General features: G+C 41.1%; 2 protein-coding genes and 1 non-coding gene across 8 annotated transcripts; all 3 read right to left on the bottom strand.

Moving 5' to 3' along the window:
• Nucleotides 1-2,106: 2,106 nt before the first annotated feature.
• LOC123480952 (prenylated Rab acceptor protein 1-like) lies at nucleotides 2,107-10,370 on the bottom strand. 6 transcript variants are annotated; one of them, XM_045208712.1, is made up of 7 exons: nucleotides 10,295-10,370; nucleotides 9,594-9,744; nucleotides 9,070-9,093; nucleotides 8,705-8,950; nucleotides 8,374-8,471; nucleotides 4,598-4,699; nucleotides 2,107-2,280 (listed from the first exon to the last, which is right to left on the bottom strand). In XM_045208712.1, exons 2-7 carry the CDS (start codon nucleotides 9,707-9,709, stop codon nucleotides 2,189-2,191), a joined length of 678 nt encoding a protein of 225 aa, XP_045064647.1. In that variant the 5' UTR covers nucleotides 9,710-9,744; nucleotides 10,295-10,370; the 3' UTR covers nucleotides 2,107-2,188. The 6 variants fall into 6 exon arrangements, with proteins under 6 accessions (XP_045064647.1, XP_045064650.1, XP_045064651.1 ...); XM_045208715.1 differs by having other exon boundaries at nucleotides 8,705-8,917; XM_045208716.1 differs by having other exon boundaries at nucleotides 9,594-9,688; nucleotides 10,295-10,368.
• Nucleotides 10,371-14,712: 4,342 nt separating this feature from the next.
• On the bottom strand, nucleotides 14,713-16,942 carry LOC123482108 (zinc finger and SCAN domain-containing protein 2-like). The gene is made up of 2 exons (XM_045208421.1): nucleotides 16,679-16,942; nucleotides 14,713-16,269 (listed from the first exon to the last, which is right to left on the bottom strand). Exons 1-2 carry the CDS (start codon nucleotides 16,869-16,871, stop codon nucleotides 15,110-15,112), a joined length of 1,353 nt encoding a protein of 450 aa, XP_045064356.1. The 5' UTR covers nucleotides 16,872-16,942; the 3' UTR covers nucleotides 14,713-15,109.
• A 4,832-nt stretch (nucleotides 16,943-21,774) lies between these two features.
• On the bottom strand, nucleotides 21,775-24,443 carry LOC121566457. The gene is made up of 2 exons (XR_006657542.1): nucleotides 24,168-24,443; nucleotides 21,775-22,828 (listed from the first exon to the last, which is right to left on the bottom strand). It is a non-coding gene; the product is annotated as an uncharacterized LOC121566457 (transcript).

The raw sequence follows: 24,443 nt of genomic DNA, 5'->3' as shown, positions 1-24,443 counted from the left end.
ATTCTGTACCTACTGATAACAAGAGTAGAGACACAGTATGGGCCAGTTTCCCAGACTGAGATTAAGCCTAATCCTAGACTAAAAAAGCACTCTAGTTCTCCCCAAAACATAGTTTTTAATCCTGGAGTAGGATTAATCTGGGCTAAATTGCTGTGTTCAGTGGCTCAAATCTGCTATAGATATTACTGTAGGTAAAAAAACCCTGTCATGGGGGTATGACAGAGCCTGTGCCTGTACCGACACCTACCGATTTAAATACACTCCCTCCTCCCTCTGTTCCTCACACATATAAGGTTAGTCCGTAATAGCACCCTATTCCCTATATAGTGCACTACAGGGAATACAGCAGTTGCCATTTCTGATGCAGCTTTCCACAACAGGGATTGAAGGGGGGGGGGAATGTGAGAAAACGCTTAGCATTGATCGAGTTGACGAGGTAGGCGTAAAGGGGGTGGGGTAAATGCTATTCACAAAAGGTGTATAAACTGCGTTGATACTCTACATCACTGACACTCGCTCTCTCTCACACACACACACCCCTCCCCCTAAATTCCCACATCCATGCAGTGAGCTCACTGCAGTGTGACTCCTCTCTCCCCCTCAGCATAATAGAATATCGATCGCCCGGCTTTGCCGCAGTGTGCAGTATGCCAGTGAGTGAAGTGTGTGTGTGGATGGGAGAACCTCCAAAGTCATCTCCATGGCAACCTGTGCATGGGGTTGTCTTGATGAGCAGTGTACAGGGGTCATGTGCAAAGGGGGAAAAGAGGGGGGGCGGTGAGCACTGCGGTATCTGAAGAGTCAGACTGAGAGGGTGGGAAGGACAGGGAGGAGGACACGGAGAGAAAGAGAAAAGTAGGGGAAACGACATCCTCTTGGGGGGCGGTACATCCGGGACACAAAAGGGCCTACAAAGTATTGCAATTTTGGCACATATACTGTACATACAGAATATACATACAACCTTTAATACCCTTTAATGTAATGTTTTAAATCCCCACAAATAAATATTATGCGCAAAAGGGACCCAAATATTTCAGAGGTCATGCTTGGACTTGAGTCCTCACACACACAAAATCGGACGCAACACAATATCTTACAGGTAGGAGAGTTTATTGCACTTCCCAATTGTCATAAAAAATACCAAGAAATACCAAAAAGATAACATGACCTTTAAAAATAATATATTGACCTTTAAATGTCAAAGCCATAATGCAGAGCTAATAAATTATGAAAAGTTAACAATCAACACTGCACCACATGCCTGCATATGACTAAAAGTAGATTGAGTATGTACAATACAGAGTATGATTTAAACATAATGCTTGAACACCATTAGGTATCTGGAATATCCAATAAGCATTGCTTTAAAGTAAATGCAATTTGTCAAAAAAAAACATTACTTTAGTTTGGCTAAATACATTGTAAAGCTGCAAATGGCACTTCTTCCCCAGTCAGAGAGGTGTTGGCGATGTGATGCTATTTCCCTCATGCAGTTTAATAGTGCACAATGAGGACTTATTTAACATCAGCTATATAGGATAAAAACCAATCTGTCTTATTACTGTGGTGATGTTAAAGCTCTTTGTAACATGTCAGGTCTTGAGTTGACCGAGTTACATTTTTTATTATTAGATATCCACGAGGTAATATTAAACAGAAAGAACAGACATTAAACAAAAGGCTGACACTGACATTTCACGGGACGAAATTTGTATTAAACACAAATGAGAGGTATCACTAACATTTGGAAAAGGCCTACAGTATGAAGCAGGCATAGAGATGAAGTATGTGCTGAGGTATATGAACGGCTCAGTCACTCTTTGTGCGTATGACAGTCTATCCATATATTCTTCTAAATTGAGTATTATTATGGTCTTAAAGAGTTTTAGAGGGTCATAAACAGCAAATTACTTCAGATGCAAGGCAAGGTGCATTCTATGTTATATTATGAAAGGTCAAAGGTGAGTGTTGAGGGTTCACACATAGAGAATGATAGAGGCCTCTAGTGGCCAAAAGGCTGTTTTAGCATGAGCAGCACCATTGAGGGCTTCCACCATTTTAAAGTAGTCAAAGTGGTCAACTGGGTGGGGATTCCTGTGGGTTGTAGCCTCAAATGGCACTGCCCATGCTGTCACAGATGCTATAATGGCACAGATATAAAGATGAGTCCTCTATCTCTAACCCTTCACACAGGCTCCATGAAGAGCTCCTCCATTTCCGATCCTCCCTCCAGCTCTCGGAAGGCAGCGTGAGAGCCAATTACAAACATCGTCGCCCCTGAGTGACAAGAGAGACAGTCAATCAAATGGAAGAGATAGGAGAGGCTGGGGAAAAGGAGAGTACAAGCCTAGGTTACAGTTAGGGCTCCATCTTGAGAAGCCAAACACAATGGTTAAACGTAGCAAATGATACGAAAAACACATTCTAAACAAACATGTTACTGAATAAGGTTATCTGATCCTAAATGTACACATTGCTAGTTTAGGAAGCGTGGATGTTGCGAAGAAAGAAGGTGCCGTAGAGAACTATCTGTACAAGTAAATTGTTTTGCCCCAACAGTTAGCAAGCTACTGCTCCTACGACACTGCTTCCTGCCACCAAAAAGTATGAGGTGGCCCCAGTTATGTTTACATTTTGTGACGTATCCACTTTCATAGTTTGTTTTTAGCATATTAACGTTATTCACTATCATAATTGGTAGGAACGTGCATCTTTCCCTTTCAAGTCGATACGTATCTAGATACATGGGCTCCGATACGATACAGCAACAGTACGTTTTAATTTGAAACGATTCGGTTTGATTAGAGAATGAATTGAAGCGATACACTAACATTTGTTGCATAAACACATTCATTTTCCATTCTAAATTAAAACCTGCTGCTGATGGACCCCATGAGGGGGGTGGGTGGGTGGGGTGGTATGTGTGAATGATGTATGTCTATGGTGTAGACCCAAGGCTGCCCAACCCTCTTCCTGGAGATCTACTGTCCTGTAGGTTCTCAGTCCAACCCTAATTTAGCATATCTGATTCAGCTAGTTAAGGTGTTGTTGAGCAGCTAATAAGTAGAATCAGGTGTGTTAAATTAGGGTTGGACTGAAAACTCACAGGACGGTAGATCTCCAGGAAGAGGGTTGGGCAGCCCTGGTGTATACTATGTAGGCACCTGATCTGAGCCATAAGGGAGACTAGGCATCTACCACCCCACTATCAGATTAGTAACCCATATTCTCTGTACCCCCACCCTCACCATCATCCAATAACTCACTTGTAATTTTTGCAGATTAAGTGTTTGAGCTAGTAATGTATCAATATGTATTGTTTACAATTTAGCCATGACATAGCCAATGAATATACACTAAGTATACCAAACATTAGGAACATCATCCTAATATTGAGTTGCACCCCCCCGTTTTTCCCTCAGAACAGCCTCAATTCGTCAGGGCATGGACTCTACAAGGTGTCAAAAGCATTCCACAGGGATGCTGGCCCATGTTGACTCCAATGCTTCCCACAGTTGTGTCAGGTTGGCTGGATGTCCTTTGGGTGGTGGACCATTCTTGATACACATGGGAAACTGTTGAGCGTCAAAAACCCAGCAGTGTTGCAGTTCTTGACACAACTCTGTGCACCTGGCACCCCGTTTTATACCATACCCCGTTCAAAGGCTCTTCATTTTTTTGTCTTGTCCATTCACCCTGTGAATGGCACACATACACAAACTATGTCTCAATTGTCCCCATCTCAAAGTCTAATGGTTTTGACCGTTTGGAAGTTATTAAGTGAGCTTCTTTTCTCCTCCCGCTTTGGCCATGCAGTGCGCCTCGCAAAAGTGATTCCTTGCTATGAAACTATCAACTTCACCCTATATATGTAAAAATGACCATATACACTGATTGTTTAAAGCAAAACTAACAAAAACTATTGCTGATGGTGAACTTGAACAATCTAAATAAAATATATTGTAACCCCTGTTCAGCAGGTATAGCCAGATGAGTTGTGTCTCCGGTAGTTTACTTTTATTCTGGTAAAACACCATTTTCAACAGCGCATAGATAACAATCTAGCCCGTAGATGTGCAAGATCAGGAACAGGCCGCGTACCTCGCGTTGGTCAGCGCGCGAAGCTGGGCACAGTGCACAGTTTGACAAGGCTACTGATATTCCCTGAGATTGTTCAGCATGGAAAATTACTTGTAGATCAATGACTATCAACACAGTTACATGCTTATTAATTCGACACTGAAGGAGAGGACGCATCATTTGTCTCAAAATATGAAGAACTTTCAGAAGGTAGAAAGAACGTAATATGTGCAAAATATGTTAGTGAATCTGCAATTCGTAACGTTTGAATCGATTTTCTAACTGATTCAAACTACATTGGATCGATTTGGGGTCCGCGGACCGATGCAGTGGTATTTTAAACATTTGAATCGGGGACCGATGCATATCGGTGAATCGTTACATCCCTAATAATTGGTCTCCTTCAAAGAAAGATTAATTTGAAATATATTCCACAAAGTATATCTAGGCCTAAGTCTACAGTTATCCCAGGTCTGATGTGTACAGTAAAGAGTGAGATGGGGTTGTAACTTACCCAGGATCCAAAACACTGCAGCTCCTGCACCAGCCAACCAAAACACAGGGAAAGAGACAGCCCCCGCCAGACCCAATTGGTGAGGTCCGGTCACCTCTTTTCCTGTGGGAAAATTAAATCACTCAGATTTCAAGTACTATTCACCCAATTTATGGAGCAATTTCAGTGCCAACAGAAATTGTATTTGAATTCCATAATTTTGAATTTGAATATTGCATTTCGTTTTTAAATTCTATTCAAATTTAATTGAATATTCAATTAGAATATTTCCATTTCAATATGGTAGATAGTGCATTCATTGTCTGTGTATCAAGTTTACAAACTATTATTTCAAGTTGATCAGTTTCATATATTCAACTTCTAGGATGCATTCAGATTCAGTTTTCAAATTAAGTTCTCTAAATTCAGATTCAAAATCAGAGACAACATCCTGGTACTTTGCCAGGCAGGAAAGGTAGAGGAGAACAGATTGAATCAAACGCTCTCTGTGGTAAACAGAAGCTTCTGGTGGTTTCTGAAGCCAATGGGGCATTGTGATGAGGCAGCCTTAAACTGGCCTCATCACCATTTTAAAGGGTCTTAAAATGTATTTCATTAAGTTAATATTATCTCAAATGCTTAACTATATACATGTGTGGTTTGGATAATAGTCCATCAGCATGCATAGCTATCTACCAGTTTAGGTGTGCTCGACCTTAATTGTTTGCTACAGAGTTGGTTGCTCAGGTTTAAGTTACTGTAGGTGTGGTGAGTTAAATAATTAGCGTGTAGTTCACCCATGCTTTCAGTCTCCCTGAGTAGTAGTTCTAATCATGTTCTATTTCATGTAGCTCTGTCTTGTACATGACTAAATATGGTAATTTAAACTAATGAATGCAATTAACTTAAATAATGTGTTCCATAGTGTTACCTGGTCTAATTAACAAAGTAAAGTTATTCTAATTAAATGCTCATTCTCATTGGTTAATAAGTGTGGGCGGAGTTGAGGCGCAAAGGGATAAGTGCCGACCTTTTCTCTCAGCTCAGGGTTGAACACCATTTTACAATGTGCTCCACAGCAGTTTGTTGAGTCCTGTATGTACAGGCAGTTGATTTAGGCTGTTCTGGTATACTCTCTTTAGTCCCAGTAAGGCACGAGTTAGGCTCTCTTTAGATCTGGAAAAGGGTTAATGCCTTGTTATGCTGTTTAGCATTTAGGCCTAGTCTTCGCTGCAGTAGGAACCCTATTGAGGGGCTGAGCTTTAGACTCGCTGTCATCCGTCATTTTTGTGAGTTTTCGTATCCTGAATGGTGGGGATATGGACAACTGTTTGAGACAAGCCATGTATCCTGAAACCCTGCATCTGTAATAAATTCAAGTATTGTTTTTGTACAATCATAGGTCCTCCTCATTCCCACCTATCACCTCCCTTGGATACTCTGGGTCCGCTATTCTACAGGCATGTTGAATTTATTTCCTTTCTATGAATTTGGCTCTAGCGTTTGAACCGTTTTGGCCATAAGCTATTATGACCCCATTCCTGAAATCTTAGGAACATGAACGTGCCTTCTGTCCCCTCTATGATGATCACAGGCCGCGCAAGACATGTTAGAAGGGAATGCCACAAAAAGCACAATTTGGCAACCATAGGAATAGCCTTTCCACTCCCTATTTAATATTGCGCTTGAGACTGACTGGGTTCGAACCAGGTCTCCTGCACATCGCAAGCCCACTTTGCTAAAGCCTATAGGGATAAGTTCCAGAAATTCATGTAAACCGCTTGCTTAACGAGTACCACCTTTCCCTGATTCAGCTCATAACGAGACTCACTCAGGACCTCTGCCTAGCAAACATGTGACCGCCCTCCTGAAGCATTCCAACCCAATGCGTTATTTACTGAAAAAGGGGCTTCTTCAATTGTGACAGAAATGGTAATCTACCTTCATTAGATATATTTAGATTTCTAAACTATAAGTCCTACAAACACATGCTTAGTACTGTTAGAAAGGTATGAACTGTGGGATTCTGATACAGATGAACAACAACGTGACTATTACAGAGCAACAGCAGGCAAAGAAAAGCACAAACAATATATATATATATACACTGAACAAAAATATTGAACAACATGCAACAATCTTTTTGATTTTATTGAGCAACAGTTTATATAAGGAATTCAGTCAACTTTAATAAATAAATTAGGCCCTAATCTATGGATTTCACATGATTGGGAATACAGATATGCATCTGTTGGTCACAGATAACTATTTTTTTAAAGGTAGGGGCGTGGATCAGAAAATCAATCAGTATCTGGTGTGACCACCATTTGCCTCATGCAGCACGACACATATCCTTCACATAGAGTTGATCAGGCTGTTGATTGTGGCCTGTGGAATATTTTCCCACTCCTCTTCAATGGCTGTGCGAAGTTGCTGGATATTGGCGGGAACTGGAACACGTTGTCGTATACGTCGATCCAGAGCATCCCAATGCTCAATGGGTGACATGTCGGTCTGGTGAGTATGCAGGCCATGGAAGAACTGGGACATTTTCAGCTTCCAGGAATTGTGTACAGATCCTTACGACATGGGGCCGTGCATTATCATGCTGAAACATGAGGTGATTGCGGCGGATGAATGGCACAACAATGGGCCTCAGGATTTCGTCACAGTATCTCTGTGGATTCAAATTGCCATCGATAAAATGCAATTGTGTTCGTTGTCAGTAGCTTATGCCTGCCCATACCATAACCTCACAGCCACCATGGGGCACTCTGTTCACAACGTTGAGATCAGAAAACCACACAACGCCATTTACGCTGTCTGCCATCTGTCTGGTACAGTTGAAACCGGGATTCATATTATATTGGTGCTGTGATCTCTCAGTATGAGGTCAAAGTGGGGTTAAATGTAACCATGGTGGTTCGATGAACCACGCTCTTTTGATGAGTAACCTTGCTGGAGACATGTTAGCTTCCTGAACTCATCCCTATGGGCTTTAGCTAAGTGTGCTAACACAGTCTTGTGACATGCAGGAGGCCTGGTTCGAACCCAGTCAGCCATAAGAGCAAGATTAAATAGGGAGTGAAAAGGCTATCCTTAGAAGGGCTATGACCGGGCTATTAAACTATATTCTTATGGGGGACACATTTTTGTGACACTCCCTTCTAACGTCTCCTGCGCGGCCTGTGATCATCATATTGGGGAACAGAAGGCATGTACATGTTTCAGAGAGTCTAACCTTTCAGGAATGGGGTCATAATAGCGTATAGCTAAAACGGTTCAGACACTACAGCCAAATTCATAGGAAGACAATACATTAAAACATGCCACATTGGCTTCAGAAACTGCCAGAAGCTTCTGTTTACCATAGAGAGCGTTTGATTCAAACCTCTACCTTTCCTGGCTGGCAAAGTACCAGGATGTTGTCTCTGGTTTTGAATCTGAATTTAGAGAACTGAATCTGAATGCATCTGAGAAGTTGAATATATGAAACTTTGATCAACTTCAAAGCTTGTAAACTTGGTACACAGACAATGAATGCAATATCTACCATATTGAAACTGAATATATAAATATTGAATTTGAACAATCAATTCAATTTAAAACAATGCAATACTCATTAAAGTCAGTGTCAAATCATGAAATACAATAATTTGTTACAAATTTAAAAAATATTAAATTCAAATTCAATATCTTAATACAAAATGTACAATTATGGAATTCAAATAAAATGTATGTTGTTACTGAAATCGCTCCATATCAATCATCTTACAGATCCTGACTCCTTTACTCACCAAAGACGACCAATTTAGACTCCTGGGACTTGAGGTGGATGATGTAGAAGGCACCAAAAAACACTGCCAAAGCAATCAGCAGCATGGGAGAGCTGATACTGAGGTAAAGAGGGGGAGATTGGAAGAGGGAAAGAGTTATTCTTTGATAATCACAGATTCTAAATCAACTCAATCCAGCATAGATCTAGGCCTATTCGAACCACTGAGATTTTGAATTTGAAAATAAAATAGGCTGCTGGCAGCCGTCTATCTAGAAACAATATGTAATTACTGTGTTTTTATATTCACTGACTACCACAGTGTCTTTAAACTCCTGTCCCGCAGCTCTTACATGCAGTAGAGGATGAGGCCAAGGAAGATGAAGGTGTAGTTGCTGTTGTAGGTATCCAAGTTGCGCACCACCCTCTGGCACAGTTCGCCAAAGTTGCGGGGCTTGGTGAACTTCCTGTGATCCACGAAGCCAGCCCAGGGACGGATGGACGCACGGCGACGGTCAAACCACTCCTTGGCCACACCGGCCGAGAGGCCTTTGGGCAGCCACAGCCTGTGAGGCAAGGCAGAAAGCCAAGGTGGTAAACTAAACAAGAGGTATGGGGAGATGGAAAAAATGTATAGCATCAATCCAAGAGACTGATGACACAGAATGAACAACAACACACCATAGCCAGGCATAATACAGGGAAAGGACAAACTGACCCATCTAGCTCCTTTAGTGGTAGGCTAGATTAAGAAAAATATGAGACAAATTCAGATCACAATTGATTGTCCTACAGACACAATAATAGCCACAGAAGAATGACTACACATGAAATGAGGACTGTATATAAAATGTTTTTGGACCAAAACCCATCACCAACAATGGTCCCAGAGAGCTACATGGTGCTACAACTCATCAAGTTGAATCAGGTGTGATAGTGCTGGGCTGGAACAAAAGCTTGCCCGCCCTGTAGCTTTCCAGGACCAGGTTTAGTGACTGTTGGCACTAGACCAGGGCTCTCCAAACCTGTTCCTGGAGAGCCGTCCTGTAGGTTCACTCCAACCCTAATCCAGCTCACCTGATTCTAATATTTAGCTGGTTGACAAGCTGAATCAGAGAGGTTACAACTGGGGTTGGAGCAAAAACCTGCTGGTGGGTAGCTCTCCAGGAACAGGATTGGCGAGCACTGCACTAGACAGATTAACTAACAGATAGACAGAACTAGAAAAACAACAGCACACACTTTCCCATGACACCTCCGGCTCCAGCAGCATCAGCTGGCTCAGCGCTGAAGAGATCCCCTGCCTTGGAGTCCATATCTACAAGGCAGTTCTCACCCTTTGGGACACCAGATTTCATTAGAGTAACTGACGCCGAGGTAGGAAAGATGTAGGCTAAAATACAACATGGGACATAGCAGTGACAGAAAATAGACATAAAAGGTTAATGGCACTGTTTCACAAGTGACAACAAATCCTCTCACATAATGCAAAACTAGGCTTTCGATTGTTGTAACAAATTAATAACGCACAGTGACAAAGCTACAGACTGTAGGGAGAGTCTGGGGTTATGGAATGGAAAATGTTTGTCATCATGGATGGGCTTGCCCACAGACCGTTCAATTGCCACATCATTTAGCTAGATAGTTAAATTTAATATAAATGTCTGAATCACAGAAACTAACACACAAGTTGTTCACTGTCATTACTCGAAACCTTGAATATCTCCGTTTTAGACAACTTTTCTACACTAAATAACGATTCCTGTCGAAGAAGCTTTAACAGCCACATCACCATTCCTTCATGTCAATTATTGCTAAATTTAGCCACTATTCTAGCAACCCGCATTGTCTCAGCTCACTGCCATGGAATTGCATATGAATACGAATAGCTTTCGCTACATACAAAATAGTTACATAAATCATATAATTGAAGCCATACTCACAGTAGTTCAAAATGTTTACGGTGCTCAGAAATACTACTTACGCTGTGCTCAGCGGATGTGATGTGGAATAAAATTGAACGCAGGGTCTAACTTCCGGTATAATTTTTTCATGAATTTCAAAATAAAAGTCCAAAATAGGACAGAATACTTTTTAGTGTGAACTTCGTCAAGATCATGTATTGTTATTAATTTATTACTGGAAAAATAGTATAGCCATTTAACTGGAGTAGAAAATGAGATAAATACCTGATAGCTATTTATGAATTATGAGTTATCAATGAACATTATGTAACAGGAATGTCCAGGTGAACAAAAAGGAGAGCAATCGTTGATGAAGTCAAATCAAAATCAATCCGGTTTAATACAATTCAGGGAAACACCTCCAGAACAGAAGCATAGAAAATGTCTAAAGGTCCTTATATATTAATCGCACAGCACCGAATGTTCTGTAAACACAAGCCAGAGGCTTGTAGGAAGTCACATCAGCTGCTACAGAATCACAGTGTCACAGATACATTATCAGTGTGTCCTCAAATCCAGTCTTGCGTCAAACTTTAACCATAACATTCAACATTGGCAGACATTTGATACTGGCAGTTAAACATGTAAAAAATAATAACATCAGTAGTTAGTTACAATAGATAATTATATACTAACAGGCGCAAAACGACTTAATTAAATATAGACAGATACGTTACCAAAGGGAATGCATCTGTCTGTGTCTCCCCACACAATCATGTTTATTACAGTGGGAGAACAAGTATTTGATACACTGCCGATTTTGCAGGTTTTCCTACTTACAAAGCATGTAGAGGTCTGTAATTTTTATCATAGGTACACTCCAACTGCGAGAGACGGAATCTAAAACAAAAATCCAGAAAATCACATTGTATGATTTTTAAGTAATTAATTTGCATTTTATTGCATGACATAAGTATTTGATCACCTACCAACCAGTAAGAATTCCGGCTCTCACAGACCTGTTAGTTTTTCTTTAAGAAGCCCTCCTGTTCTCCACTCATTACCTGTATTTGAACTCGTAACCTGTATAAAAGACACCTGTCCACACACTCAATCAAACAGACTCCAACCTCTCCACAATGGCCAAGACCAGAGAGCTGTGTAAGGACATCAGGGATACAATTGCAGACCTGCACAAGGCTGGGATGGGCTACAGTACAATAGGCAAGCAGCTTGGTGAGAAGGCAACAACTGTTGGCGCAATTATTAGAAAATGGAAGAAGTTCAAGATGACGGTCAATCACCCTCGGTCTGGGGCTCCATGCAAGATCTCACCTCGTGGGGCATCAATGATCATGAGGAAGGTGAGGAATCAGCCCAGAACTACACGGCAGGACCTGGTCAATGACCTGAAGAGAGCTGGGACCACAGTCTCAAAGAAAACCATTAGTAACACACTACGCCGTCATGGATTAAAATCCTGCAGCGCACGCAAGGTCCCCCTGCTCAAGCCAGCACATGTCCAGGCCCGTCTGAAGTTTGCCAATGACCATCTGGATGATCCAGAGGAGGAATGGGAGAAGGTCATGTGGTCTGATGAGACAAAAATATAGCTTTTTGGTCTAAACTCCACTCGCCGTGTTGGGAGGGAGAAGAAGGATGAGTACAACCCCAAGAACACCATCCCAACCGTGAAGCATGGAGGTGGAAACATCATTCTTTGGGGATGCTTTTCTGCAAAGGGGACAGGACGACTGCACCGTATTGAGGGGAGGATGGATGGGGCCATGTATCGCGAGATCTTGGCCAACAACCTCCTTCCCTCAGTAAGAGCATTGAAGATGGGTCGTGGCTGGGTCAACCAGCATGACAACGACCCGAAACACACAGCCAGGGCAACTAAGGAGTGGCTCCGTAAGAAGCATCTCAAGGTCCTGGAGTGGCCTAGCCAGTCTCCAGACCTGAACCCAATAGAAAATCTTTGGAGGGAGCTGAAAGTCCGTATTGCCCAGCGACAGCCCCGAAACCTGAAGGATCTGGAGAAGGTCTGTATGGAGGAGTGGGCCAAAATCCCTGCTGCAGTGTGTGCAAACCTGGTCAAGACCTACAGGAAACGTATGATCTCTGTAATTGCAAACAAAGGTTTCTGTACCAAATATTAAGCTCTGCTTTTCTGATGTATCAAATACTTATGTCATACAATAAAATGCAAATTAATTACTTAAAAATCATACAATGTGATTTTCTGGATTTTTGTTTTAGATTCCGTCTCTCACAGTTGAAGTGTACCTATGATAAAAATTACTGACCCCTACATGCTTTGTAAGTAGGAAAACCTGCAAAATCGGCAGTGTATCAAATAATTGTTCTCCCCACTGTACATTTCAACAGTAAATCAAATACAGGGAAAGAATTACCCAAATAATTTCCCATTACAGCATATCTGCTATTTATTCTGTGCCACGTTCTGGATGTCTGAAAAATGTATGATATAAAAATATGATATTTAAGTTTCTGGTTGAAATAAGAACCACACATTTCAGATGGTAGCCCATGCACATTTAATAGTTCACCTGGAACATAGCATACTAATTATTTATACCTGTCAATACATATACAATGAAATAGACAAGTATTTGCGAGCAAATTGTCATCAAACTCAGAGGTATGACAATAGTTTTGGTATGAAAGGCATGAAGTAACAAACACTTTAAAAAGTAGGACAACATCACAACAGTGTTCAAAACAGATCTGATGTATTACTGGAGAACACATTTTACTTTCAAGACAAAAAATGCAACGTTTTGTTTTCAAGATACAGGACAGCAGCTCAAATGTGTGTCCTGTGTCATACTAATGAGCAGGGACTACTGCTGCTCAGAAATCTGATGTGCAATGTTCATGTGGACCTCTAACAATGTTCTGTAAGTTCAAGCTAGTCCGGTCATATCTTGTTGACCCAAGAGCCGGGTTCTTGGGGGTATGTACTAGACCCCATCTCCTCTTTCTGGTGGAAGTGACAATATGCCTCTCAATCCTGTCTGATGCCCTTCCCCCCGAAGGCCATGCCATGTTTTCTCCCTGTTGTGAATGTGCCTTCCTAGTCCAATTGAAGCACTTGCAGCAGGGATTGCATGTAAGCCTACAATTTTTCCTCAATGTGACTTGTTTGAAGCCTAGTTAACCTCTACGGGACAGTTGAGCTAACATGCGCTAATTTGATTAGCATGACTGTTGTAAGTAACAGCAAACTTTCCAGGACGTAGACATGTCTTATATGGGCAGAAAGCTTAAATTCTTGTTAATCTAACAGCACTGTCCAATTTACAGTAGCTATTACAGTGAGAAAAGACCATGCTATTGTTTGAGGAGAGTGCACAACAACAAAAAACGTATCACGGCAACTGGTTTGATACATTCACCTCTGAAGGTAAATAATGTACTTGCATTCAGTAATCTTGCTCTGATTTGTCATCCTAAGGGTCTCAGAGATAAAAATGTACCATAGTTCTGTTTGATAAAATCAATTTTTATATTCAAATGTAGGAATAGGGTTCTACAGTTTGAACCCCTGCTGTCTCTGGCTCCACACCCACCCCGCCCAGCCATCTAGATGTGTATAATTTTTGTATGTTCATTTATGTACTTGAAAATGTATCAATTGACCAATTCGGCACATTTGGGCAAACTTGATACAAAATAGTCCAGTATTGCAATGCTTCACTGGATCAATCTGAAACTTTGTGTGCACCCTGCTGCCATGCTCGCATCTGCTACAAGACTATGGTGCTTGCCTACGGAGCTGTGAGGGGAACGGCACCTCCGTACCTTCAGGCTCTGATCAGTCCCTACACCCAAACGAGGGCATTGCGTTCATCCACTTCTGGCCTGCTGGCCCCCCTACCTCTGCGGAAGCACAGTTCCCGCTCAGCCCAGTCAAAACTGTTCGCTGCTCTGGCACCCCAATGGTGGAAAAAGCTCCCTCACGACGCCAGGACAGCGGAGTCACTCACCACCTTCCGGAGACACTTGAAACCCCACCTCTTTAAGGAATACCTGGGATTGGATAAAGTAATCCTTCTACCCCCCCTTACCCCACCCCAAAGAAAGAAAGAAAAAAAACATATTGTAAAGTGGTTATCCCACTGGCTATAAGGTGAATGCACCAATTTGTAAGTCGCTCTGGATAAGAGCGTCTGCTAAATGACGTAAATGTAAATGTAATCTAGTGGCCAAAATCTAAATTGCGCCTAAACTGCAATATTATATTGTGGCCTTTCTCTTGTATTTCAAAGATGACGGAACAAAAAAATATATAGAAAACGCATGTTTTTTTTGGTATTATCTTTTACCAGATCTAATGTGTTATACTCCTACATTAATTTCACATTACCACAAACTTCAAAGTGTTTCCTTTCAAATGGTATCAAGAATATGCATCTACTTGCTTCAGGTCCTAAGCTACAGGCAGTTAGATTTGGGTATGTCATTTTAGGTGAAAATTGAAAAAAAGGGTCAGATTCTTAAGAGGTTCATGCACTTGTGATAAAGCATTTTCTATAGGACACTTGTATAGTCTCTCACCACTTTGTGTGAATCCTCATAAGCACTGTCAGATGAGCCAGATCACAGTTCTCTCCAGTGTAAACAAACTGTTGACATTTTGTTGTGCATGCTGAATTAAGATATTTTATACATTTTGTGCATTCTCATTATGCCTTGCCAAATGTCCACTGTGCAAAGGCTTTGCCACAGTCATGAAAGAGACGTGTTTCTCTTCTGTGTGGATTCTCAAGTTGGGTGGGTGTCAGTGCTGAGATATTTCTCACAAACACAGCAATTGGCCTATAAGATTTATTTCCTGTGGGTCTTCATGTGCATTTTAAGATTTCCATTCTGAGCAAATCCTTTGCCACAATAATCACAACAATATGGTTTCTCCCCTGTATGAATCCTCCTGTGCGCGCTCAGATTTGCAGTATTGCTGAAACATTTGCTACAATCATGGCAGCAGTATGGTTTCTCCCCTGTGTGAACTCTCATGTGTCCTGTATAATTTGATCTGGTGCTGAAACTTTTGCCACAAACAGAACAGAGATATGGCTTCTCCCCAGTATGTCTCCTCCTGTGCAAAACCAGATGTCCACTTTGAGTGAATCCTTGGCCACATTCCTGGCAGCAATATGGTTTCTCGCCGGTGTGAGTCCTTTTGTGTCCAATCAAATTGGCTGCATCGCTGAAACACCTGCCACAATCATCGCAGCGGTATGGTTTCTCTCCTGTGTGAACCCTCATGTGCTTTTTCAGCCTAAGCTTTGTGGTGAACATTTTACCACAAACATGACAAAACTCAGGCTCAGCTACGATGTGAGTTTGGAGGTGGTCTTTCATACTCTCTTTAGAATCTAGGTGCTTTCCACACACACCACAGAGACGTTCTTTATCCTCAATATGTGCATGACTTTGCACATGATTCAAAAAGGGACGCTTGTACCGAAAAGACCTCCCACAAACCTTACAAGAACATGGAGTACATTTCATGCCATTTGCACTGCTATAAGTTTGTTTTCTTTTTTGTTTTCTTGTAGTCTTTGGTTTGTGTGACTTTAAAACAGACTGCACTCCTTTGCTTTCCATCCCATTGACATGTTCACTATTTTTACTCTGAGCTGAAGAACAGGTTGGTTCTGATATTCTGTAGTCCTCTCCATCAGGTTCTGTTTTGATCTGTCCAGTTACAATGTTTGGTTGAGAGTCTCTCTCCCTATTTTCCTCACTTTGGATTTGCGAGGACTGAGTTGGGTCCTGATCATAATCACTTACACAGAAAGGATCAAATATGAACTCTCTGGTGTCAGACTCCAGCCACTGAAGTTGCTTTTTGAGTTCCTCCTGCTCCTTTTTTATCCTTATGGGCTCGCTGTCCACCTGTCCAAGACTAAGGCTCCAATCCTGCTCACAGGGCTGCTGCTCAGGGGGAACCTCCTCTTCCAATACAGTGAGCTGCTGGAGGTCTGGAGGGAGAGAAAGGGATGAAATGAGAAACTCAAGTCTACTAACCTTACAATGCAACGGACGTTAAAATTGATAAAAGGTCAAAAATGCAGTTCTGATAATTGTAACAGCTGCATACTCAACGCTTTTCAAATAAATACAAAACCATCAAATATTGACGGAATTATAGAACATCAACAAAAAGTCTAAAACTGATTTAAAAAACGTTAGGTTATGTGGCAAGTGAAATTACACCCTACAGAAACAGGGAAATAATGGCTGAAACGGGAGGAATCCTGATGGCGGGCATGCGCGTTGCCTCTTCAAGAATGTCTAGCCATAATGTTACTTTTGTGGACACTGACTCTCAAAATGAAATAACTAACACTGTCAATTTGTATTAAATATAGGTTGAATAATGTAAGAAACCTGCTCTTTGTAACTTTATCTCAGGTTTAATAACGATGTCAAGAATATTCTGTAGACGGTTGTTCTCCTCTTTCGAACGGGAAATCTCTTCCTGGTACTCCGCTATCGTTTTTTCAACTGCCCCAAATATCTCCTCAGCAGCCGCAGTTAACCGCTGGTTGAGAAACACTCTCAACAACTGTATTTTAGACATTTTTACAGAATGCTAGTGCTAGCTAGCTAACAATCAGTGACAACGCTCTTCTTTTACAACAACTTCGTTCATCAATGACTGATTTTCATGGAACTTCTGTGCCAAACGCTTGCGTAGTCTGCACCACGGCTTAACGCATTTTGCAATGTCGCTACCTACTGGAGTGGAGTGGACACGGTCAGTTCGGATTTCTATGAACATTCTCCATTTCATACATAGACGATAAGGAACATTCATTTCGCTCCTTATGTGTACCACTCAGGGTTGGACCAAGTCACTATTGTTCGAGTCACAAACAAGTCTCAAGTCACATGGTTCCGAATCTCAATATTTTATAATACCACACAAACTACCGAAATTACAGGCTAAGAATGTTCATCTTATCATATTTCTTCAATGCCAAATCAGTTTGTCTTGTTTGCAACGAAACTGTCCCTGTTTGCAAACAAATACATTTGAGACGTCATTAGGAATCTGAGCATGGTACTTTCAAAAGTTAGGCCTACCTTTCCACCATTAGACAGAGTAGGCCTACCGACGCAGAAAAATGTAAGCTTTAACTGCTGGCTACTCTTCTTCCATGGCTTAACCCAACGTGAGAAGGTCACAAGTATTTCCCTAAAAGCTGTCTGGGTTTAAACATATTCTATTGTACAGAAAGTGAATAGCTTAATCAATTAATTTAGTCTCCTAGGCTATAGAAGGTTGAATCTCAGCCTCAATGTCAAAGAAACTAAACAATGATATCATCATTTGCATCTGAGTCTTTCCCGGGTATTTTACAGCTTTCTTTTTAGCATCACTTTAAATAATCGGATCTGTTGTATTTTCTTCAAAATCTTAAAATAACAATGGGTAGGCCTGCGCAGTTATAGATCACTTTAAATAATTGGATATGTTTTTGTTTTTTTTCAACATTTTAAGCTAACAATGGGTAGGCCTGTGCTTTTTGGCATTTTCTTTAATTAAAGGTAGGCCTATGGCATACCCTCTCATACCCCCTCAATTCGAGTCCTGGTTTAAACTTAACAGCCCTTCAGAAATAAGAGTTAGGCTATTTAAAGAGTGCATAATGGATGGAGGAATTGGCCTACAAATCAATGATTATAGCAGCCTATAGCCTAATTTCTGTCAAACAGGTAGGCCTACCTCTTATTTCTTAAATATGAAGAAATAGGCTCCAACACAAAGCCCTCTTGTTGTTAGTAAAGTCTAACTAAAATGAAGACGATTGAAATGAATTACTAGAATGTGCCTACTTTCAGCAAAATGAGCACTCCATTTCCGATTGATTGTGCCACGGCTGCTGCTTCAAGCTTCAGCACCACAAAAGTTACTTGAATCGGGCTTATTGTGAGGTATTTTTCCACATTTTGTTACGTTACTGCCTTATTCTAAAATTTATTAAATACTTTTTTCCCTCATCAATCTAGACACAATACCCCATAATGACAAAGCAAAAACAGGTTTTTAGACAATTTTGCAAATTTATATAAAATAGAAAACAGAAATTCCTTATTTACATAAGTATTCAGACCCTTTGCTATGAGACTCGAAATTGGGCTCAGGTGCATCCTGTTTCCATTGATCATCCTTGAGATGTTTCTACAACTGGATTGGAGTCCACCTGTGGTAAATTCAATTGACTGGACATGATTTGGAAAGGCACACACCTGTCTATATAAGGTCCCACAGTTGACAGTGCATGTCAGAGCAAAAACCAAGCCATGAGGTTGAAGGAATTGTCCGTAGAGCTCCGAGACAGGATTGTGTTGAGGCACAGATCTGGGGAAGGGTACCAAATAATTTCTGCATTCTTAAATGGAAGAAGTTTGGAACCACCAAGACTCTTCCTAGGGCTGGCCGCCCAGCCAAACCTCGCAATCGGGGGAGAAGAGCCTTGGTTAGGGAGGTGACCAAGAACCCGATAGTCACTCTGACAGAGCTCCAGAGTTCCTTTGTGGAGATGGGAGAACCTTCCAGAAGAACAACCAGAAGAAGAAACAAGATTCTCTGGTCTGATGAAACCAAGGTTGAACTCTTTGGCCTGAATGCCAAGCGTCACATCTGGAGGAAACCTGGCACCATCCCTACGGTGAAGCATGGTGGTGGCAGCATCATGCTGTGAGGATGTTTTTCAGCGGCAGGGACTGGTAGACTAGTCAGGATCGAGGGAAAGATGAATGGAGCAAAGTACAGAGAGATCCTTGATGAAAACCTGCTCCAGAGCACTCAGGACCTCAGACTGGAGCGAAGGTTCACATTCCAACAGGACAACAACCCTAAACACACAGCCAAGATAACGCAGGAGTGGCTTCGGGACAAGTCTCTGAATGTCCTTGAGTGGCCCAGCCAGAGCCCGGACTTGAACCCATTCTAACATCTCTGGAGAGACCTGAAAATAGCTGTGCAGCGATGCTCCCCATCCAACCTGACAAAGCTTGAGAGGATCTGCAGAGAAGAATGGGAGAAACTCTCCAAATACAGGTGTGCCAAGCTTGTAGTGTCATACCCAAGAAGACTCGAGGCTGTAGTCACTGCCAAATGTGCTTCAACAAAGTATTGAGTTATCTGAATACTTATGTAAATGTGATATTTCCATTATTTATGTTTAATACATTTGCAAAAATGTCTAAAAACCTGTTTTTGCTTTGTCATTATGGGGTATTGTGTTTAGATTGATGAGGGGAACAAACAATTTAATCAATTTTAGAATAAGGCTGTAACATAACAAAATGTGGAAAAAGTCAAGGGGTCTGAATAATTTCTGAATGCACTGTAACTCTGATAAATACATCAAGGGCAAGAAACATATAGTTTTTTATTAAAATCCATTATATTTGTAGCAAGCTATCAAAGTTGACCTCTGGTCCTTCTCATTTTCGCGCTCTCCTCAAACTGAACAGAACATAGGCTATAGGCGCAGTGTGTAATGCAGCCTAGATTTATTTAGCTGTACAGCAGATCAGCAATCTCTTCGCTGGCTCAGTTGTTGTCAAACCTTTTGACCAGCGACCCCCCAAAAAGGAGTGGTTCAAAGCTTGCGACCCCCGCGCACGCAAATGCTCGCGCGCACAGGTGATGCATTTTCAAAACGCCAGATACAGAAATAAACTGCTTTTTATACCTGCATTTCGAGCTGAAAGTCATTCATGTTAGCAGTCAATACGAACTATGGATATCACGTCACATTTTCACTTCTCTGGAGCGGGGGTTGCAGGATCGGATGGAAGGAATGATCTGTCTGTCGCCTTTTTCTTCCTCACAAATATCCTCATTAATTCGCCAGAATATGTCACATTTTCATCCCATAAGTATTTAAGGTAGTGCAATGTTACAGCTATCTTTAGACATATAGCCAGTACCACCACTGAGGTATGTAATTATAACCCGACCAAACTAGGCCTATCTGAAATATAAAAATGATCAATGAAATCACCAGGTAGCCTATTGTTCTGGCAAAGATGCGTCTGTAGCAGATTGCTAAACTGAATTTTATATGGATAATTTTAACGTCGGTAGGCTACTCTGTTTTTGCCAGGCAGAAAATTAAACAAGTGCTTTCTGGTCACTAATCTGGATATGTGCGCCCGCTTTTGCGCGCCAATGCTGATGACTGGTTTGGTCAACAGTCAAGACACGCAATGTTTTGGTTCTGAAACACAGATTATAATAATTTGGTGCAATGTTAGTGACCAGATCGAATAAGAAAAGGCATAAATATAAAATACAAATGTGTATGCATTGTTTATCAGTGGTGTAAAGTACTTAGATAAAAATACTTTAAAGTACTACTTAAGTCGTTTTTTGGGGTATCTGTACTTTACTTTACTATTTATATTTTTTGCCAACTTTTACATCACTACATTCCTAAAGAAAATAATGTACTTTTTACTCCATACATTTTCACTGACACCCAAAAGTACTCGTTACATTTTGACAGGAAAATGGTCCAATTCACACATTTATTAAGAGAATATCCCTGGTCATCCCTACTGCCTCTGATCTGGCGGACTCACTAAACACAAATGCTTTGTTTGTAAATTATGGCCCTGGCTATCTGTCAATTTAAAAAAAACAAAAAAAATTGTGCCATCTGGTTTGCTTAATATAAGGAAGTTGAAATGATTTATACTTTTACTTTTACTTTTGATACTTAAGTACATTTTAGCAATTTCATTTACTTTTGATACTTAAGTATATTTAAAACCAAGTACTTTTAGACTTTTACTTAAGTAGTATTTTACTGGGTGACTTTCACTTTTACTTGAGTCATTTTCTATTAAGGTATATTTACTTTTACTCAAGTATGACAATTGAGTACTCTTTCCAACACTTTTTCCCATTCAGTTTCAAACTCGCGACCCCAAAGCCTTCTCACTGCGCTACTGTACCGCACCCGACCTATGTTGAATGACAGTTTGCTGGTCCAATCAGAGGATCGAGTGTCCGTTTCACTAGCCAATCAGTTTTTTTGTAAGTGCGATACTTTCTCTGGCTGCGTGGAGAGTAGCCTAAACCACGGAGACTCTGTGCCATAAAATTAGCAGCCAGTGACAAAACGTTACAAAACCTGGCCAGATAATTTCAAGTCATCAGTCTCAAGTCTAAGTCACGTGACTTAGTTCTCGGACTGAATTATTTAAATGCTTTAATTATTTTAAATGGTTCTTCAATGGTATCAAACTCAGAAACATAGCTAAGTAGGGATAAGACTATGACAACAGATTTGGTGAGTTGATTGTGAATTGTTTTGCCTTCAGGTGTCCACATTAGAAAGGTCACTGAGGTAAACAAATGACAATAATGTAGGCATATGGAAAATGTTTAAGCTCTTGTGATCACTGGAGGAAAAGGACAAAACAGAAGTAAAAACAGATGTGATGTGACATTACACCAAATGAACAAGACAAAAACGATCTTTATGCACAGACAGGTGTAAGATATGCCTCTAAATCGTTACCTTAATTTGACAAATACAACTCACATTGATCAAGACTTATGTATATTTCCATTTGTAGGACCTGGGAAAGTGGTTACAAACATGTAAAAAGACAACACACACAAAATTGCCATAGAGATCCTATAATTAACTATAATATAGTGTTCTATTTTGTTATAGTGTAATTATATGGCAAGAGCATATGGCATATTATAATATTATATGGCAACAGTATATAAAAAGCATCAGGATGTAACTTTTTCATAGCAACTGTTGCCCTTTCCCCACACAAGGTACTGTCATATATTCTCCCTCTCGTGGGTAATCCTTATGTGCCTTCCAAGGGAGTTCATCCATTTGAAGGATTTGCCGCAATAATTACACCTAAACGGTTTTCCATCAGTGTGAATTGTCTGATGCCTATTCAATGCACTTGTTGTCATAAAGCATTTTCTACATATAGGACACTTATATGGTCTCTCCCCTGTGTGACTCCTCACATGCGCTTTCAGATGATGAATATTGCTGAAACATTTGTCACAGACACGGCATTGCCATGGTTTCTCTCGGTTTTCCTCACTTTGTATTTGGTAGAGATATGAGGACTGAGCTGCCGGGTTCTCTCCGTCTTCCTCACTTTCTATTTGGTGAAGGTATGAGGACTGACTTGGGTTCTCACTGTTTGTCTCACTTTGTATTTGGTGAAGATGTGATGAATGAGTTGGGTTCGCTCTGCTTTCCTCACTTTGTACTTGGTGAAGATGTGATGAATGAGTTGGGTTCTGATTCGGATCATAGTTACTTTTCAAACAGGCAGGACTGAATGTGAAGTCTTTGGTACCAGATTCTAGCCATTGAAGTTGCTCTTCCCTCCGACTGGTCCGGAGTTCATCCTGCTCCTTTTTAATCTGTGTGGCCTCTGGATCCTCCTGTCCCAGACTTGGGCTCCACTCCTGCTCACAGTGCAGCTGCTCAGGGGGAAGATCCTCGTCAGAGACAGTCAGCGGCTGGGGGTCTGAGGGAGGGAGAATGGATTTAAAAATAAACCTAATGACATGAAGAAAGCAATAAATATAAGTAGCAATAAGTAGAAAACAAAGACACGCCAAGTCTGGATTCAAACCACTGCCGCAATTCAAACACCTGCCACTCATGGCTTATGAGTCCACCCACCCCATGCACAAGATTGTCTTTGGATTCTTACTTTTGTAAAACCTACAGCATAGTAGTGAACCTGCAGAGTTGAAACAGGCCAGGCAAACCTGCTGTCTCCAGCATGTTTTTGTGGTCTGACAAAACGTGTAGAATGCAGGTAGTTAGCAACAGACTTAGTTCTCGAGAATCCAAGGGGCTATGCTGGCAATGCAATTTGAGTCAGATGGGCAAATATTGATGAGCTTCACATGAATCAGTACTAGCTAAATGCAGTAATATCAAAGCAGTAGCAGATAGCTCGTAAAACTGACTATCCTACCGATCCTTGACTTCGGCGATGTCATTTATAAAATAGCCTCCAACACTCTACTCAGCAAATTGGATGTAGTCTATCACAGTGCCATCCGTTTTGTCTCCAAAGCCCCATACACTACCCACCACTGTGACCTGTACGCTCTTGTTGGCTGGTCCTCACTACATGTTCGTCGTCAAACCCACTGGCTCCAGGCCATCTATAAATCACTGCTAGGCAAATCCCCGCCTTATCTTAGCTCATTGGTCACCATAGCAGCACCCACCCGTAGTCTGCGCTCCAGCAGGTATATCTCACTGGTCATTCCCAAAGCCAACACCTCCTTTGGCCGCCATTCCTTCCAGTTCTCTGCTGCCAATGACTGGAACGAATTGCAAAAATCTCTGAAGCTGGAGACTCTTATCTCCCTCAATAACTTTAAGCATCAGTTGTCAGAGCACCTTACCAATCACTGCACCTGTACACAGCCCATCTGAAATTAGCCCACCCAACTACCTCATCCCTATATTGTTATTTAATTTGCTCTTTTGCACCCAAGTATCTCTATTTGCACATAATCTCTTGCACATCTAGCATTCCAGTGTTAATACTATTGTAATTATTCTGCACTATAGCCTATTTATTGCCTTACCTCCATAACTTGCTACATTTGCACACACTGTATATATATTTTCTGTTGTATTTCTGACTTTATGTTTTTTTTTTCCCCATATGTAACTCTGTGTTGTTTTTGTTGCACTACTTTGCTTTGTCTTGGCCAGGTCGCAGTTGTAAATGAGAACCTGTTCTCAACTGGCTTACCTGGTTAAATAAAGGTGAAATAAATAAAAATATATAAAAAAAAATAGCTAGCTAGTGCCCATAAGCGTTTTAAAATGTCCCAAACCTGTTTTTTGTAACCTTAGCAGCCTCCGTAGACGGTTGTTCTCCTCTTTCGTGCGGGAAACTTCTTCCTGGTACTCTACAATTGTCTTTTCAATTGTCCCAAATATCTCATCAGCAGCAGCTGTCAATCTTTCGTTGAGAAACAATCTCAGCAACTCTATTTTTGACATTTTGAGGAATGCTAGTCGAGTAGCTACCACAAGTAACGTAAACAAAGCAGTGAGGTTCTTACTTCCGGTCACCTTTTTCTTCTCACAATTTTCCAAATAAAAGTCCT

Source organism: Coregonus clupeaformis, chromosome 28, assembly GCF_020615455.1.
Source record: "Coregonus clupeaformis isolate EN_2021a chromosome 28, ASM2061545v1, whole genome shotgun sequence".
Taxonomy (NCBI): Eukaryota; Metazoa; Chordata; class Actinopteri; order Salmoniformes; family Salmonidae; genus Coregonus; species Coregonus clupeaformis.
Note: the sequence above shows the minus strand (reverse complement) of the source record. Positions and strands in the feature narration are given on the sequence as shown.

Bases quoted from the DNA above. Each gene is read 5' to 3' on its own strand.
- LOC123480952 (XM_045208712.1), bottom strand. From the start codon at position 9,709: ATGAAATCTGGTGTCCCAAAGGGTGAGAACTGCCTTGTAGATATGGAC. The intron at 9,094-9,593 runs GTGTGTGCTGTT...TTCTTAATCTAG, and splicing joins GCCGGAGGTGTCATGGGAAA to CCTACCACTAAAGGAGCTAG. The intron at 2,281-4,597 runs GTAAGTTACAAC...CTTGTCACTCAG, and splicing joins TGCAGTGTTTTGGATCCTGG to GGGCGACGATGTTTGTAATT.
- LOC123482108 (XM_045208421.1), bottom strand. From the start codon at position 16,871: ATGTCTAAAATACAGTTGTTGAGAGTGTTTCTCAACCAGCGGTTAACT. The intron at 16,270-16,678 runs GTTTCTTACATT...CTCTCCCTCCAG, and splicing joins GATAAAGTTACAAAGAGCAG to ACCTCCAGCAGCTCACTGTA.